We start from the raw sequence: 17,255 nt of genomic DNA, 5'->3' as shown, positions 1-17,255 counted from the left end.
TTTATCCACTCTATTCCTCTTCACTCCAATCTCTGTCACCATTCCAATCATTCACTAGCCTTACTTGCATTGAATTATTGACCGTTTTGCGAGCAAGAGTTTTTCACTTCTAAATCCAATACCAGTCATTCACTATTTTAATTTTTTAAAGTATAGAAACCAGCAAGGGGTGCCAGGAAATGTAGATCCCAATCATGGTGTAAAAGCAATGGAAAGTCTCGTGAAATATTTGTACATGGAACAAATGGTGTTTGGTATTATTGACAATAAATTTAAATTCTAAAGCAGAAGATATTGGGATCCACTTCCTCCTGGAGTATACCCTGAGAAGGGAATTTGCGGAGGCTACTAGCAACACATTTAGCCACCTCAAATTTGTCAGTGCCTTCCTTGGTTTGTGCCTCAAATTTCTGTGTCTTCAATCTCCAGCTGCCATTTATCAAATTGAAACTATATAGAGGAATGAATCGTTGGCCATACACAGCTATAAACTCTATGGCTTTCAGAATGTACTCAAAATCCTCTTCACTCATGTAGTATGGAAAACTTACTCGAGTCCACCCTGGCTTTACTCCAATATAGCCCTGGGCAAAAGTAACAAAACAATTTTAGTTTTAAAACAAATCAAATGTGTTTTAAAATCAATAGTTTTAGTCCTTGTATTTTCTGAAACATGGTAGATTTTGTCCTTGATTAGTTGGAAATGAAGTATAAAGTCAAGGACAAAATCCATCACATTTCAGAAATGCAAGAACCACACCACCGATTTTTAAATTGTAAGGACTAAAATCTTAAGTAATGTAACCCACATTTTACACACTTAAAACATAATATTTAAAGTTGATGGGGGTCATGTTTTTCACCTCTTGAACTGCTGATCTAATGGCAAGTGAATGAGACTTGTTGATGTGGAGCAATTCGTGTCCATAAGGTCCAGCACAAGCACACCCTCCTCGAGCTTGAATTCCAAAGAGGTCATTGAGCAATGCTGCAACAAAAGGACCATGAAGTGGTTTACCTCTTTGGTTCCCCGTTTCTGCCCACAAATCAAGCTCCCCTTCATTTTCTTTGTTACCATCACTCCACTCACCAGCTGAGCAAGAATTGGTGGTGGTAGAGTATATCAGAAATGACAATATAGCTTGTCTCTTGGCCTTTAAGTTTCCTAGAACCTCAATGTTGGGGTTTGAACCAAGTCTCTCGAGTGCCTTGTTAATGTACAGTTGTTCCCGTTTTTCAATATCTTCATAGCTTATATATTCCTTCACCCAAAATGCCAATGCTGCTCTCACTGTCTGGATTATTGGAGGCGTCCCCCCAGTTTCCCTTTCCTCTATGTTCTCCAAGTATAATGTATCCTGCATTAAATTTGATGATGATGACTGATGAAGTTTGAATGAATATAAGGTGAAGGGGAAGAAGATTTTAAAATGCTTTGCAAAATGAATATTGAAATGGATGTATGTCTACATATTTTAATGTGGTTTCTGTCATAGGTAAGATGGCATAAAAGGATAAAACTTAGATACAATTTCTTAGGTAACTTTTGAGTTATTTTTCGATCCAAATCGTAGTTTCTGTCATAGGCTCATAGCGAATGATTTTCCAAAATTTTCAACATGAGAATGGCAATTTACCTGTTCATTGAAGGCATTGACATAAGTCACGGTTCCACCTCCACAAGTGGACGGTGGTGAAGATCCTAGCAGGTACAGGGCCTTGTTCATGAGGAGCACACCAGGAGAGTCAGGACCACCAAGAAACTTATGTGGACTCAGGAACACTGCATCATACCCATCACTCTCCCCTGACCTCACGTCAATCTCCACATATGGACCACTAAACAAACAAATAAAAGCATTACCAACTTTCCAAATGTTTCTAACACACAAACTCATGCACAACGGGAAATTATTGTATGATCTGACACATGTTTATGATCCTCATCGATTTCCACATGACAAGTAATTGAGTTTTGTGATTTATAAAAAAAAGAATAAAATTTGACTTCATGTCATATAGAGATTAGTAAGAACTATAGACATATATCTGGTCGTCTTAAGACTATATATTAATTCTCCATGTACACAGATAGCACAACACATGCCAAAAATTCTATACAATACCTGTCTGTAAAATTAAAGAACATAAAGTCCTTATTACTTGTGTGAACCAATGTTGATAATTTTAATCAATTCAAGTAGAACAAGTAAGAGAATCGACAACACATGCCCACAATTATTGATCTAACTGAATACCTTGCTGCGAAATCAAAGCATGCAAAGGCTTTGTACCGATGAAGAAGCTGAGCAATTGCTCGTGTATCTGAGTAGATTCCCGTGACATTGCTACAAGCTGAGAAAGATCCCAACATGGGTCGATTGGTGTCTTTGTAGGCCTCAAGTTGTAGCTTTAGAGCATCCATATCAAGCAACCCTTTATCATCAAGACCAATCTCTACCACCATAGCCAAGCTTTGCCTCCAAGAAAGGAGGTTTGAATGGTGCTCATGAGGTCCAACAAAAACCACCCATCTTTCTTCTGTGCCAAGGCTCTTCAAAACCCTTTCCCTCAAAACAGATGGCACAGCGATTCCCATCACTTCTTGAAGCCTCTTGATAGCTGCAGTTGTGCCCGAGCCACATAATATAAGTGCATCATCTTCTCCACCACCTAAACACTTTTTAATGTACTCACTTGCTTCGTGTACCATTTTTGTTGTCCTGCTTCCCACATAACTGTCACATGTGTGCGTGTTACCTATACACAAAATAACAAGACTCAGACATGTTCTCACATTTAAAATTCTAGTGTCCTCTATAGCTTGCTTCCTTAATATGGAAGATTAAGTTGAGCAACGTACCTTCCATAGTCTATACATAATAAAAAATAAGCTAGCAACATATTATAACAAGAGTTTAATTTCCATGCACAGTAAAAAAAAATGGTAAGTATAATTTTGAGGTAGACATGGTTAAAGTTAACAAACTTGCGTGATAATTTATGATTAGATAACATAATAAGTGTATACACTATTTACTCTTATATCAAATCAGAGCTTATAGTATATATAAATGATTAAGGGTGGCTTGGTGTAATGATGTGAATTGTTACCATAGAAAGGAAGAAGGTGTTTGATGATGAAATTCTCATTGTAGTGAAGGCTGCGGCCTGAAGCAGTGTGATCAGCATAGACAACTTTTCGCTTTCCAAATGGGGAATCGAACTCTGCTTCATTACCTATGATTTGTAACCGCAACCAATGCAGCTTTTCCTCCACTGATTCATTACACGGCAAACCCATCTCCACGAGCTTCTTGAAGGACTCAGAGTGGTTGCAAAAGTCATGAGATGATATGCTTGTTTTGGATAACACTCCAACCTCGTTGTTGGTTTTGTCCACGCTTTGATCCATGCATGGTTCGGCTAATACGGGTATCTCTGCCAATAAGGGATGCTCTAGTACCTCCATTAGAAAGAACAACTGAATATAATGTTGTATGATGTTGTTTATGTAACGCAGCATATAAGAAAGGGTGCAAGTAGAAGAAGGCTTTAATTAAGAGAAGGCAAAATAATTTTGTTGATTTATATTTTGGTTAGAGGTAATTGTTTCAGTGGGATGCATATTATGGGCTGGACAAACCTGTGGAGCCTCTTTATTGTGGATATGTGTACAATTCAGGTAGCTCGCCCACTAGACAACACATGCAAACATTGTATTTGAACATTACTTTTAAATGTAACGTTTCTTTACAATTATAATAACCAGGGGAAGACGTGCCTCTATGGATTTTTTAAATAATAAAAAGAATACAAGTTAAATACAGTTAATAAAAAAATTAATAATATAAAAGTAGTGGAAAGTTAATATAAGTTAAAAAAAATTAAAAAATGATCTAAAAGGTAAAATTGTCTAATAAAAATGTAAAGTGATTAGTGAGTGGTTACTTAATTTTGATTAGTTGATCAGTTTTAATACGTGAAGATTAATTATTATTATTACTTTAATATTATTAAAAATATAAATAAAATGATCTAAAAAATATGAAGACTCAAAACAATTACATAAAATTGTATCTGGTTTGTATATTGATATAGATATAATTTTTTTTTCCTTTCTGTTGACCACCAAGTGCACGGTAATGGTTTCTTACTTTTTCTTGAACCAGCTAATGGTAGGTAATGTGGTATGTTTACCTGACCTTAGTTTTGGGAGAATTTTTTCCCCCTAAAGTAAACCGGAAGGAACGGTAGTTTGGGGAGTTTCATAATAAACAGTAATGATATAGAATACATAAGATAAGGTCTTTTTTTTTGCGTGGTGAATATAAGGTCTTGTTTTAATTACTTTTTAAGATAAGGACGTGTCCCATATGTTTAGCTTATTATAAGAAGTTTTTTATTTTTTAACAAGGATTATAAGAAGCTAAGAACAGGTATTTTCAGTTTTTTTATGAAAAATCGTTTTATGTTAAAAAAATAGTTTTACAAATTTTTACCGTGTTTATATTTAAGTTTTAAAAAAATCAAAATTATCAAAACATATACTATATTTTGTATTATTATAAAAACCCACTTTGTGTAACTTAGGAGAAAATTAATTGCAATTAATTTTCAAAGTAGTGTTTATATTTATATTAAATAGAAGTGGTGTTTATATTTATATATAAATAATAAATAACTCTTATTTTACATAAAATTTCTAAAACATAAATATTTTTTTTGTTATTTTAAAATTTCAATTTAAAAATATAAATGAGAATGGACCAGTAGAATCATAAACTTTAGTCTTCTACATCGGTTATCATTTATAAAATTCATTGATATATTAAAATTTATTCTGTGTACAAATAAAATAATTTTTTAATGCAACTATAATTATAAGTAATAAGCTAAAATATAATTTTGGTTTCTCATATTTCTTAAATTAATGATTTTAGTCTTCCTAGATTTTAATTATAATATTCGATATTTCTAATTTTATAAATTGATTATTTTGATCCTCCTAATAAATTATTAATAAATAATTATAATTAATCAAGTTATTAACTTAATTATAAATTAATTATTAAAAAATATTAATAATCATGATTCTCTATAATAATGTGTTTCTTCTCTCCTCGGCAAAATATCTCTTCCTCCTCCATTGTCACAACTCCACCGACAGACAGCAACACCATATTAAAGATAAAAAAGTCTTTTATTAAAGTTTTTAATAATTCATAATTTTTATTTAATTTAAAATTAATTTAATATCTCTAATAATCACAATTATTATTTGATAATATATCAGGAAATCAAAATCATTAATTTATAAAATTAAGAAATTAAATATTATAATTAAAAATCAAAGGGATCAAAATCATGAATTTAAAAATTAGGGTGACCAAAATTATAATTTAACTTAAATAATATTGTATGAAAAGTGATTAATATAACTAAACTTTTATATTAAAATAAAAAAATAAAATAATTATGTCATTTAGTATTTTTTGGTGGAATTATTATGTCACTGTTAAGAATATTTGAATTACATTTAAAAATTAAATTATTATTATTTAGTAGGATAGTACTTGCTATTTGCGTAAAAAAAAAGGATAATACTTACTATTTTATTAGTTACATAAAATTAAATTTCTTATTGCGTGTTGATTCGTATTTTAAAATTGTTCTTAGGTATTGAGTATTACGGGTCTTTTAGAAGTTTTCACGTAAAAAAACAAAAATAGTGTCTGCTGAGAAGCTGCGCCTACCAAATTAGTTTACCCACAAGTTTAATTTGACATGGACAAGTGGACCCACAGAAAGTTGAACTAATGTCGGTTAAAATTTAATTAAATGAATGAATAACTTCAAATGGGGACAATTAATCCTCACTTCTGTTTGCTAGATTTCTTACTTTAATAGTTTGTGCCTTTTGGGGTAGACAAGAATGCATGCCTTGGTCATAGCCGAATAAAAGATAAAAGACGAATATACATTTTAATAAAGAGCAAGGATCTGATTGGTAATTTCATTTTTTTTACATTTTAATGTTATGCACTCATAATATAAAACAATTTTATACACTTGTCATACTGAGGTAAGATTGGACAATTATATAAATTCTTTTACCCTATTAATTCATAATCTTTTTTCTTCCAAAATGAATAAATGCATAAAATGAATTTGTGGAGTAAATCCTCTCATTAAAAAGTTTCAATGAGAATTTTGGATTTTTTATTCTTCATAGACATTTATGAATTTCAATTCGAGTCACTATTAAACGAATATTATAATACACATGCAAAATTGGCCCACTATTAAATGAATATTAATACACACAAGTTTTCTTTAATTATTTTCGATGTGATAGTACATAAACTTTGATAACATCTGTATGTACTTGTGTATGATTGAAGTCAACTTCATGGGCTAACAATTTTAATTAAATTTGTCATATATATATATATATATATATATATACTATTAAATGAATATTAATACACACAAGTTTTTTCGATGTGATAGTACATGAATTTTGATAACATCTTGTACGTACTTGTGTACGATTGAAGTCAACTTCATGGGCTAACAATTTTAATTAGATTTGTCCTAATTTAGCCTCCCTCTCTCTACTTATATATATATATATATATATATAAGATTTTTGTCGAAATATGATGTTTTTGCTTTTAAAAAAATAGTTTTTTTTATTAGTTGATCTAAACTCTAAAGTTTGAATTTGAATTGATTTATTCTTGAAGTGTCTCTGAAAATTAACATAGAAAGCATAGAAAGGAAGAAGATGAAGTTTTGATTGTAGTTGAGGCTGCGAGCGGAGGCGGTGTGATCAGCATAGACAAATATTCTTCTTCCAAAACAATGTGGTTACCTATGATCTGGTTTAATAATGTGACGTCGTTTACGTATGCAATATCAAAGAAGCGTTTTTCGAAAGTTGATTCATCCATAATATATTAAAATTCCAAGAGAACTTTTTGATCAACAAATAGATTGTCAATGGGACTTCTCATTCGTGCTTACATCTTCTCTCATTGCAATGGCTTCCCTTCATTTTATAATATATATATATATATATATATATATATATATATATATATTTAACTTTTAGTTTTAATAATTTTTTGCTTCTTAATATTTAAAAAGTTTCATTTTTCATCCTGATTGTTAGCATTTCTCCGTCAACTCAACTGATGATAGAGTGTTAACTTTTTAAAATTATAAGATTTATTTGAATTTTAAATTGTCATGCATAAACAATTGAAACTAAAAAAACTTTGAGATGGGAAGAGTGTTTAATATTTCTCTCCGAACGACTCCGCCGCCGATGACCTCGCCAAGAAGCTCAAAGGCTCTTCTCATAGATTTTTGTGCCATTCTGTTGTGTAGCAATTGCTTACTCTTGTTGCAGCAACCGCGGAATTATTTTTGTAAGATCTCATGAATATCCTATTTCTCGCTTTGCTGCTAGTAATTGATAAGGCATTTAATTTTCAATTGAAAAAAAAAAGGAGGTTCTATCCTTTTGAATCTGAGTTCTATTTTTTAATTGTGGGTGGAATTATTTTTTTAGTTTCAATTGTTTCGGGAGGTTTTTATCCCTTGTACCTTATAATTCAATACAAATATTGATGGTTTTAAAATAATCACAAATCATATTTTTAAGAAATTAACAATCACATCACCAATTAATCGGTAAAATTTTAATGACACGAGTAAAAAATAAAACTTTTTAAATATGAATGAATAAAAAAAATTATCAGAAATTAAAATCAAAATTCAGATATATATAATAAAAATCACAAATATATTTTAGTCTTTTATAAAAGATAAAAGTTTTTATTTTACTTATATTATATAGGCTATTAGCTATGCAATCAAGCCATGGTTGAGAGACATTAATATTTGTCACAAGTTATTAATTGGTTAGGAACGAGGACCATATTGCTAAAAAAGTAATTATTATTATTTTCAACAAAAAGTGGTAGAATTAAAAGACTCCTTAATCCTTAATATCATCCAGCAGAACAACAATGAATAATGACGTGTTGAGGTTACTAGCAAAGATTCAAACTAAACATTGAATCTTGGGGTATTTGGTTATTTAAGATGGTTTCCTTGATTGTAAAAGGTCAAATTACTGTAATACTCTTATAATTGTCAGTGGAAGAAAATCTTAAGCATAGCTTGAGATTGGTATGTAAATCATAGTAGTTGATGATTAAAGTGTTAATGTTAATATAAACCATAACCTCCCAAGCCGAAGACTTCCAAAAGACATTCATAAAAAGTTTTGATGATTACAAATCCAACACTTAAATCATTCTAAGACACACCAAGACAAAGCCGAAGGCCAAAAGGTGAAAGACTGAAGACACTTGGAGAAATTAGTCTAAGGACTTAGGTCAATTTGTAAACTTCCCTGTTAATCATCTAAAGCTAAGCTACATGAATACATGATGCAATTTAGGACTTTAAAATTTAATTAGAGTGTCTAATTAAGTGTCTAGAGAACTATAAGTAACATAGGCTACAGGGTATAAAAATGTGTGATTTTGGAGACTCGAGTTTGGCTGTGCAAACTTGCACGAACGAAACTCGTAAAAACTCAAGCCCCATATTGTTGTAAGTCCCACGAGCTGAGAAGCTCAAGAAGGCACATGTTTTTTAGACACTAACCATGAGAACTCTGGATTAACTGAGGTGCAAAAGCTATAATTAAATTGACAACAATTTCTAGATGAAAAAAAGTATAATGATATTGTTGGATTAGGCATTAGCTTTAAATTAAATCAACTTTTTATCTTAGACACCTGTCATCATACACTTTTTTCTTCTGATTTATTTCTAATGTGACAAGAACTTGAGCCGGAGAAATTATCAAAATTTATCAGCCATGAGTGCCTTTCTCAGAAATCAATAAAGCCTTTAAATACATTGCAAAAAGTGAAGAACCTGTGTTGTATCATCCCCGTGAATTCAAACACTTCAAATTATTCATTTTTGATGTCAGAAAGAAAATATGTATAGGATAATAGTCAATGTATAAGAAAGTTCAAGGTTCTCCTTTGAGTTTCATTGCGTTTGTACAAAACAAACTAAGGTGTTGCTCTACTGCCGGGTTTTACATGAGTGGAGTATATATTTCATCGCTGAGTGGATTTGAATTTTGAAATTTGTATGCAGAAATCTATCAAAAGTCTTCTCAAATAAATTAAACTATCTTACCCGTAATGACAAGATTAATTAATTACTACTCTTATGTGAATATTATTGATGATAAGAATTGGAGATCATTGAACTTGAAATAAGTGAAAATCTTCTGACAAAAAGTAGAGCAACTTCAAAGATTTGTAGCCTTTCGGAGTGAGCAAAATCTAGAAGGATGGTGGTTGAAGCTTATTAATTGTTCAAGTAGTGGTGAATGAGAAACATTTCAGAACTGGATAGACATGGGATTGAGAGTCTAGATTCTTGTTGGTTGTGACCCGTGAATTAATTGGGCTCTGGATGTGTGCTAGAAGACAAGCAATGCCTTATGAGTAGCTTGGTGTTTTCCCAAAAAAGGTAGCATAATCGGTAAATACAACAAGAAAACAACTCATGCATAGTTTACAACTTATGCCCCGCCCTAAAGATATGTACATCATTGCTTATAATTAACCAACAATAATGTACTAGTACTGGTACAAGATATTCCTAGTTTATCACAAGAACATGGACCAAACCAATCAATGCTCGTGTTACATGTCACGAGTCCTACATAGAACATTGCAAGAATTTGTCGTCCAATTTCAAGCCGAAAATTCAGGCAAACTATTATTAATTCTTGAAACGCAAGACAAACCGGACGTAAAAGCACATCCGAACATAATTCTGCCTCTTGACTTTAATTATTGCCTCGACTTTCATTAAAATTTTAACACTGTGCGTGGAAAATAGAGAAGCACATTTTTTATTTACTAAAACTGAACGTTAAGAAGGAATTTGAAGCTGAAACATATTTTCGGAAACCACACACAAATCATAAGACAATTAATTTAATAGTTATAACAAAAGTTTCCCTTAAACTAAAATAAATTCCAAACGTTCAAATTAAAATTGAATTAAAAGATTTTAACAAATCATGTCACAGTGCAAATCTCCCAGAATTTAACAGTAAAAGGAAATCCCTTAAAACCTTCTTGAAAAACTCTCAATCCCCTTATAAATACCTTTAGGTGCTTGGTGATGATAATTCGGTGTTGGTTCTTCTTTTGCTATCTCAATCTCAATGGCTTCTAAGATCTTCTATCTATTATCTCTCCTCTTGCTAGCACACCTTCTTCAGCCACACGTATTTGTTAAAGGAGATGGCAGTTTGATAGAGAAAACCTGCAAGAACACCAAGTACTACAATCTGTGTTTCTCCTCCCTGAAATCCAATCCAAGCAGCGCAAACGCGGACCCAAAGGGCTTGGCTGTGATCATGGTTGGGATTGGAATGGCCAATGCCACTTCCACTTCTCTCTATTTGTCTTCTAAGATGCTTGGCACTGCCAACAACAACGATTCCACATTCAAAAGGGTGCTGAAGGAGTGTGCAGAAAAGTACAAGTATGCCAGTGATGCCCTCCAAGCTTCTGCTCAGGATTTGGTTAATGAGGAATATGACTATGCTTCCATGCACATCATTGCAGCCTATGATTACTCCAATGTTTGTCACAACTTGTTCAAACTCTACTTGGGTTTGGTTTATCCTTCTGAGCTTGCTCCTAGAGAGGATGGTTTGAAGTGTTTATGTGATGTTGCTTTGCGGATTGTTGAGAATCTTAATCGGTAGCTAGTTTGCATTTGCATTTGCATCATATGCCAAATTTGAACCACTAAAATTATCTGGTGGTGTGTGTTTTTCTTCTATATACTTTAATTTCTCTTTCTGCGTCTCAATGTTTGCAACAGCTGGGTGTAAAACAACGATCAAAGCTTATATAAGAGCTTGTTAATTGATATGTTAATCTAGTATTGCTCCGCTTATTTGGCTCAAGTTAATAATCTCGGATTGGCTAGCTGGGCCAAAAACTAGTTTCAGTTAAACAAACTGGATTTTTTAAAAGCCGAACCAAACTCTTTTTCAAACCGGTTCAACTAACCGGACTGGTTTTACGGGCACTTATAACTATCTGGATCGGCTTCTCTAGCTCTCTACTTCGCTTAGTCCACGACTCAGTAACGTAGCACATTGCTTCTTAGTCTTTGTATTATTAGTGTTAGAAAGAATTCAAGTCTCACATCCGTTAAAAATAATCTCACATTAAAATATATAAGCGAGAGAATGATATTGGAGCTGATTCTGATCCTGAGACCACACTTCCACTATTTTAAAAAGATGTATCAGATGACTAGTTTCAACAATCCTAGTGACTCTATTTCCATTATTTACGAATAGTTTTTTCTTCTTCCAATATTTAATGTAATTCGAGTAATTTTTTCAAATCAATTATTATAATTATATTCTCTCTATTTAAAATATTTACCTAAATTACACATAATCACTTGTATTTAATTAATTGCAATTAAGGCAATTTTATTTGCAATGAATATACAATTGATATATCATTATTTAAAGGCTACATTATATGTTAATATTGTTGTAATTACAAAAATAACCTTAATTTTGGGGAGGAATTTCTGGCCATTTATTTGATCCTGTATTAAGTAATAAAGGAAGGATTAATTTCTTGAAGATGTTTTATTTTATTTTTTGAATCAGAAAAGAGATATTATTTTATACAATTTAAAAAAATTCTCTTATAAAATGAGTTTTTTTTAATAAAAAAAAAAATACAGAAACATAACTATATTTTGGGAACCCATGGTTTGCAAATTTTGATGGTAGGAGTTCTGAGGCAAAAAAGAAACAAAATAAATGGAATAGAAGAAGTGTGGTACTGTAGGCCCATATTGCACTTCCCGCCAAGAGCAAAAGGGGGGCGCGAAAATCCATTTCTCAGTGTCTATGCGGCTTCTTCTTCTTTCTTCTACACTCCAAACCTAAAAACTCCGATACGGAAAACAATGAAGGGTGGCACGGTTCAGATTAGCTGGCACGACGGCAAACCCGTCTTAACCCTCGATTTCCACCCTCACTCCGCCACTCTCGCCACCGCCGGCGCCGATTTCGACATCAAGGTCTCTCTCTCGCTTCGCATTCGCTTAGATTAGGGAAAATCATTCGCTCGATTTCATTCGTCTTCTTGTGTTTTCAGTTTTGGCAAATAAAACCAGCGGGGTCACCGAAGAAGCTTCCCGTGGTTTCCTATCTTAGTAACCTCTCTTACCATAGCTCTGCAGTTAATGTTATTCGCTTCTCTTCTTCCGGTAAGTCAAATTTGCTGCTTCTGCTTCTCCTCCTAGGAATAGGATACGTCAAAATTTGATTGGATCAACTAGTTAGTATCTTGTTAATTCGCACGGATATACTTTGATTGTCACGGAAATGTATCTCGTTAATCATTTTTGCTATTGTTCATGAGATTTGAATTGTTTTCCCTCATTTGTTGTCCTGCAATTTCTGTTAGTAACAATTTTTTTTTTTTTGCAGGGGAATTGCTAGCCTCTGGTGCTGATGGTACGATCTTCGTGTGTTCAGCTATGTTTTCCTAGAGTTAATGTAATTAGGCAATGTTTCATCTAAATTGGATTTTTTTTTCCAGGAGGGGACTTGATAATTTGGAAGCTGCATTCTACTGATGCTGGCCAGACATGGAAGGTTCTCAAGATGTTACGGTTAGGCCTTTGCTTTAATTTGTCAATGAGCACTTAGAAGCACTAAAATTTAAAAGTAAAGCATTGTAAAATAATTATAAAAAAAAACCAGCCGTATGGCAGATTTTGCCATATTTTAGCTGATTGATATCCATTCAATTTGTCAAATTGTACACTAAACAAGCTCCACGGTTTTCATAGTTTATTAGGAAAGGGAATGCTGAATTTGTGCTTACCTGTTTCAGTTTAACTAAGTAATGATTTTGCTGGATTTATTTCTGCACATATATATGTAAGGAAAGATTGAGTATTATTAAATTAGAATTACAAACTATGACTACAACCCATTCATAAAGAACAACAACAACAACAACAACAAAGCCTTATTCCTCTGGGTGAGGTCAATTCATGGATCACACAACACTATTTGGTTTGATTAAAAACCAATTCAGGAATCATTCATACAGAGCAATGACATAATTTTTTTTTAATATTCATTTTAACATTCCTGTTTTACTGCATTGATTTCCAGCTTATAAAAGATATTTTTGTGAATTAGATCTCACCACAAGGACATTTTGGACCTGCAGTGGTCTACTGATGCCACGTATATCATTTCTGGATCAGTTGATAATTGTTGCATTATATGGGATGTTAACAAAGGTAAGAAAGATGAGACTTGACTGTCCTCAATACACTTGAACTGTTGCACATGGCAGTTGATATGCTGTAATTGCAATGGCAATTGTAGTGTGTGGTTTATGTTCTTATAGTACTTGATCCTTGTGTGTCAGGAACTAACCTTCAGACGTTGGATACCCATGCACACTATGTTCAGGGGGTTGCATGGGACCCTCTAGGGAAATATGTTACTTCTCTTAGTTCTGATAGGACTTGCCGAATTTACATGAATAAGCCTCATAAATCAAAGGGCATTGAGAAAATCAATTATGTTTGTCAGCAAGTCATTTCCAAGGCAGATCAGCCATTATTTAAGAATTCTAAGGTTAGCTTATTAGAGGTCCATATTTGTCTTTATTTGCATCATTGATGGGTTGTTGCATACTTGAACATCAGGCTTAATTTTCTTAATGTAGGAGACAAAATTTCATCTCTTCCATGATGAGACGTTGCCATCTTTCTTCAGGAGATTAGCATGGTCTCCTGATGGTTCATTTCTACTTGTGCCCGCAGGTATTTGCTTTCAGCAGTAGTAGATCATGATTCAATTAATCTTACTTTTTGTGCTAGTTCCATGGACGAGCTTTTGTAATTGCATGCTGAGATTGTTTTAGAATCAGGCCAGCACTTGAATATTTCATAGTTTATCATCTTTTATCTTACAAGGAAGTGGACGAGTCTCTGGTCAAAGGAGATTGAATTGTTGATTTATGTATTGTTGGTTGCATTCTGATGTCTGGACTGTTTTTAAAATCAATAGATATTTTCAACTTATGGGTTGAATCATATCTATTGATTTCTTCCTTTTGAGGCCTGAACCCTGCATAACATTTACCATATGCTCGGTTTCTTACTGATAAGTTTATGTCTCACTTTACCTATTTCAGGCTCTTACAAAATTAGTACTGCATCTGAATCTGTGAATGCGGCTTACATATTTTCTAGAAAAGATCTTTCTAGGTAAAATTTCAGCTATTTTATGCAAAACCAAAACAGACTTCTAATCTTTTGCTTTCTAGATGAGTAGTTAAATTTCAATGCCACAAACTATACAATTTTCTGGCTTTTATGTGCAATTATTTGTGTTAAGTTAATGAATCAAGTTACAAAAGTATGTGTTTGTGATGTGTTACTTTATTATTTGACCTTTTATACAGGCCTGCTATACAACTTCCCTGTGCAAGCAAAGCTGTTGTAGCTGTCCGATTCTGCCCCATATTTTTTAAACTTCGGGGAACAAATTCAGGTATTTGTGTACTTGGTATACTTATATTTTATGAACAGCTATTATATATAATGGTGCTTGACTGTACTGTTACAATTGAATTGCCTGAGTGGCCTGGGGGTCAGCTTAAATCAAAGCTTGCACTGCCAATTAGTATTGCTTAAAATTTTGCCTGTCTTGGAGAAATTATTGTTCAACAGATGCATAATGCTCATTTTGCTTACTGCAGCTGGGTTATTTAAATTCCCATATCGCATCATATTTGCTGTTGCCACTTTGAATTCATTGTACATTTATGACACTGAGAGCACCTCTCCGATAGCTGTATTAGCTGGCCTTCACTATGCCGCAATAACAGATATTACCTGGTAAATTTTAGTTGCTAGCAATTCCTTTTTTGGTTTGAGAATTAAGATGAATTTTTAGGGAAAGGTTTAACTCTAACTGTTATTTGTTCATAAGGTCATCTGATGCTCATTATTTGGCATTGTCCTCACAAGATGGTTTCTGCTCTTTGGTGGAATTTGAAAATGACGAACTTGGATCACCTTACTCTTTATCAGGTAAGTAGCCTTCCTTTTTCTGATGTCATATTGTCACCACTCTGACGTTTTTAATTTCCCTTTTATATATTTTTCTAGAAGGAAAAGTCTCAAACAAGGATGGTAGGAGCACTGTACAGACAACCAATGACACTGTAACTGTACCAACTGGGAATGTTAGTGCAGTTCTAGCAGAGAGCAAGAAAATGGAATCAGAAGACACGGCTGATGACGTGGTCATTGAAGCCTCTGGCAATATTGGTGCTGTTGTAACAGAAAGTGGGAAAACTGTAACACAAGAGAAGGCTGGCATGATCCAGTCAACTGGGAATTTAGCAGATTTTAGGAAAAATGAAGCAGCAGGGAAAGCTGTTTACATGGTCATTGAGGCAACAGGGGATGTTGGAGGGGTTATAGCAGATACTAGGAAAAATGAAGCAGAAGAGAAAACTGATGACATGGTCATTGAAACAACTGGAAGTATTGATGCAGCTGAATTAGATAGAAGAAAAGCTGAGCCAGAAGATAAGGCAGAGAAACAGCCAGCTAATCTAGATTCAGATGGTAAACAAACGGAAGCAAAGGAGAAGACAAAGACTCTGCAATCAAGTTTAGACGGTATAAAATCAGGGGCAGAAGAAAAGGCAGGGCCACAATTGTTCAATCCGAAGAGTACACCCATATCAAATAAGCCAGCCAAGAAGCGTATTACTCCTACTGCCATTGATCCATGATTTTTCAATTCCTGAGAAATTCTTTCCATGCATGCCTGTATACATCTGTTGTGCGGCATTTTTTTGGAAGTCATATTTCCCCCTCTAATGTTTTTCTCATAGTTTTCGTTGACATATTCTGTAATATAGATTCCAATATATCATTTAGTGAAAACAATCTTCAATTTGGAGACTTCTCTGTGGACCTGTTATTCTACTTCTTGTGTCCTATCTAATGTTCGAAGATAAAAGAGTGCTGGGGTGACGGATGAAATTAGTAGCGAACAAGATAGAGGCGAAAGATCATTACCAAAGATTGGTAAGATACTAAAATAGCATAAAATATCTTTTTTACAAGTATTTTTAGATTGGACGTGTCAGGTTTAAGGTAAAATTTGCTTAATTTGATGCATGATTGTTACCTTATTTTTAAAAGAAACATTTTTTTTTCTTTTTGCTTAGTTTGATAAATATACTATTATTGTGCATGATTATGCCATCTTATTTTATTTTTTTAAAAATATTATTTCTTCCATAAGTTTAGCTTACAAAGATTTTTCCCATAAGCTATGAAATGATTGTTTTATTCAATAGTTAATCCAATCCAATCAGCCACGTGTGATTTATTTCATGTTATACATTACATTTTTAGAATTGCACTTTTTATTGTGGAATCAGTATTCCATCCGTACAAAATGGTAATTGGAAATTGGCTAAAAGACATTACAAGGGAATACTTTCTAGTATGTACTTGACAATTATCCAAAAAAGTTGAATATTACATCAATCATGTTAAAAGCACTCGAATAATCGTTTTGATTGAACAAAGATTCTTGAATTATTGTTCTCAATTTTTTCTCATTATCTTACAGCCAGTATTTCACCGGAAAGGCTGTTTAGGGAACGCAAGTAAATTTGGAAAATTTCCCTGGATCATGGTTTTTATCTGTTTGTGGTGATGATAATCTGATACAAACATACCTTTAAGCAAAGGAGGATTATGTTTCCATGCGAGATACAAAATGAATATCCCATCAATACGAAGTTCAACTGATTTTTGTCAACTTCTGGAATAAGCACATCCTCTGTTTTAGAATGTACCTACTACCTAGACTTCTTCACCATGTGACTAATATTCTGTAGCATATTTGTTTTCCAGTTTTTTTTTTTATAAGTGTAGTTATCCACATATTACACTTGAGTAGATCGGTCTCCACCTATCTACTGTTGTTCTTAATGCACTGTATTGTGCATAATACAGGTATAGATATTAACATGAAGTGTCTGAATAGGTGGTGATCACATGACTGATCTGAACCTGTCAAATGTTGCCTTAACCTT

The 17,255-nt window shown here is 33.0% G+C and overlaps 3 protein-coding genes across 3 annotated transcripts; 2 read left to right on the top strand and 1 right to left on the bottom strand.

Moving 5' to 3' along the window:
* Positions 1-195: 195 nt before the first annotated feature.
* Positions 196-3,546, bottom strand: LOC114424658. Its single transcript, XM_028391522.1, has 5 exons — positions 3,115-3,546; positions 2,259-2,760; positions 1,638-1,839; positions 864-1,358; positions 196-584 (listed from the first exon to the last, which is right to left on the bottom strand). The coding sequence occupies exons 1-5, from the start codon at positions 3,524-3,526 to the stop codon at positions 273-275; spliced, it is 1,923 nt and encodes a 640-aa protein (XP_028247323.1). The 5' UTR covers positions 3,527-3,546; the 3' UTR covers positions 196-272.
* Positions 3,547-10,095: 6,549 nt separating this feature from the next.
* Positions 10,096-11,003, top strand: LOC114424631 (cell wall / vacuolar inhibitor of fructosidase 2-like). Its single transcript, XM_028391496.1, has one exon. It carries the CDS (start codon positions 10,280-10,282, stop codon positions 10,826-10,828), a length of 549 nt encoding a protein of 182 aa, XP_028247297.1. The 5' UTR covers positions 10,096-10,279; the 3' UTR covers positions 10,829-11,003.
* Positions 11,004-11,942: 939 nt separating this feature from the next.
* LOC114422008 (chromatin assembly factor 1 subunit FAS2-like) lies at positions 11,943-16,126 on the top strand. Its single transcript, XM_028388175.1, has 12 exons — positions 11,943-12,177; positions 12,255-12,366; positions 12,590-12,616; positions 12,702-12,774; positions 13,313-13,416; positions 13,548-13,759; positions 13,851-13,947; positions 14,322-14,394; positions 14,592-14,680; positions 14,889-15,027; positions 15,122-15,222; positions 15,301-16,126. Exons 1-12 carry the CDS (start codon positions 12,064-12,066, stop codon positions 15,933-15,935), a joined length of 1,776 nt encoding a protein of 591 aa, XP_028243976.1. The 5' UTR covers positions 11,943-12,063; the 3' UTR covers positions 15,936-16,126.
* Positions 16,127-17,255: the final 1,129 nt, after the last annotated feature.

This window comes from Glycine soja, chromosome 8 (assembly GCF_004193775.1).
Source record: "Glycine soja cultivar W05 chromosome 8, ASM419377v2, whole genome shotgun sequence".
Taxonomy (NCBI): domain Eukaryota; kingdom Viridiplantae; phylum Streptophyta; class Magnoliopsida; order Fabales; family Fabaceae; genus Glycine; species Glycine soja.
This window is presented reverse-complemented; position numbering and strand designations above follow the sequence as displayed.

Excerpts from the sequence above, each read along its gene's own strand:
- LOC114422008 (XM_028388175.1), top strand. The coding sequence starts at position 12,064 with ATGAAGGGTGGCACGGTTCAGATTAGCTGGCACGACGGCAAACCCGTC. Across the intron at positions 12,617-12,701 it reads GCTAGCCTCTGGTGCTGATG|GAGGGGACTTGATAATTTGG; the intron begins GTACGATCTTCG and ends TTTTTTTTCCAG. Across the intron at positions 12,775-13,312 it reads AAGGTTCTCAAGATGTTACG|ATCTCACCACAAGGACATTT; the intron begins GTTAGGCCTTTG and ends TTTGTGAATTAG.
- LOC114424658 (XM_028391522.1), bottom strand. The coding sequence starts at position 3,526 with ATGCTGCGTTACATAAACAACATCATACAACATTATATTCAGTTGTTC. Across the intron at positions 2,761-3,114 it reads ACACCTTCTTCCTTTCTATG|GTAACACGCACACATGTGAC; the intron begins GTAACAATTCAC and ends TTTTGTGTATAG. Across the intron at positions 1,359-1,637 it reads TCAATGCCTTCAATGAACAG|GATACATTATACTTGGAGAA; the intron begins GTAAATTGCCAT and ends AATTTAATGCAG.
- LOC114424631 (XM_028391496.1), top strand. The coding sequence starts at position 10,280 with ATGGCTTCTAAGATCTTCTATCTATTATCTCTCCTCTTGCTAGCACAC.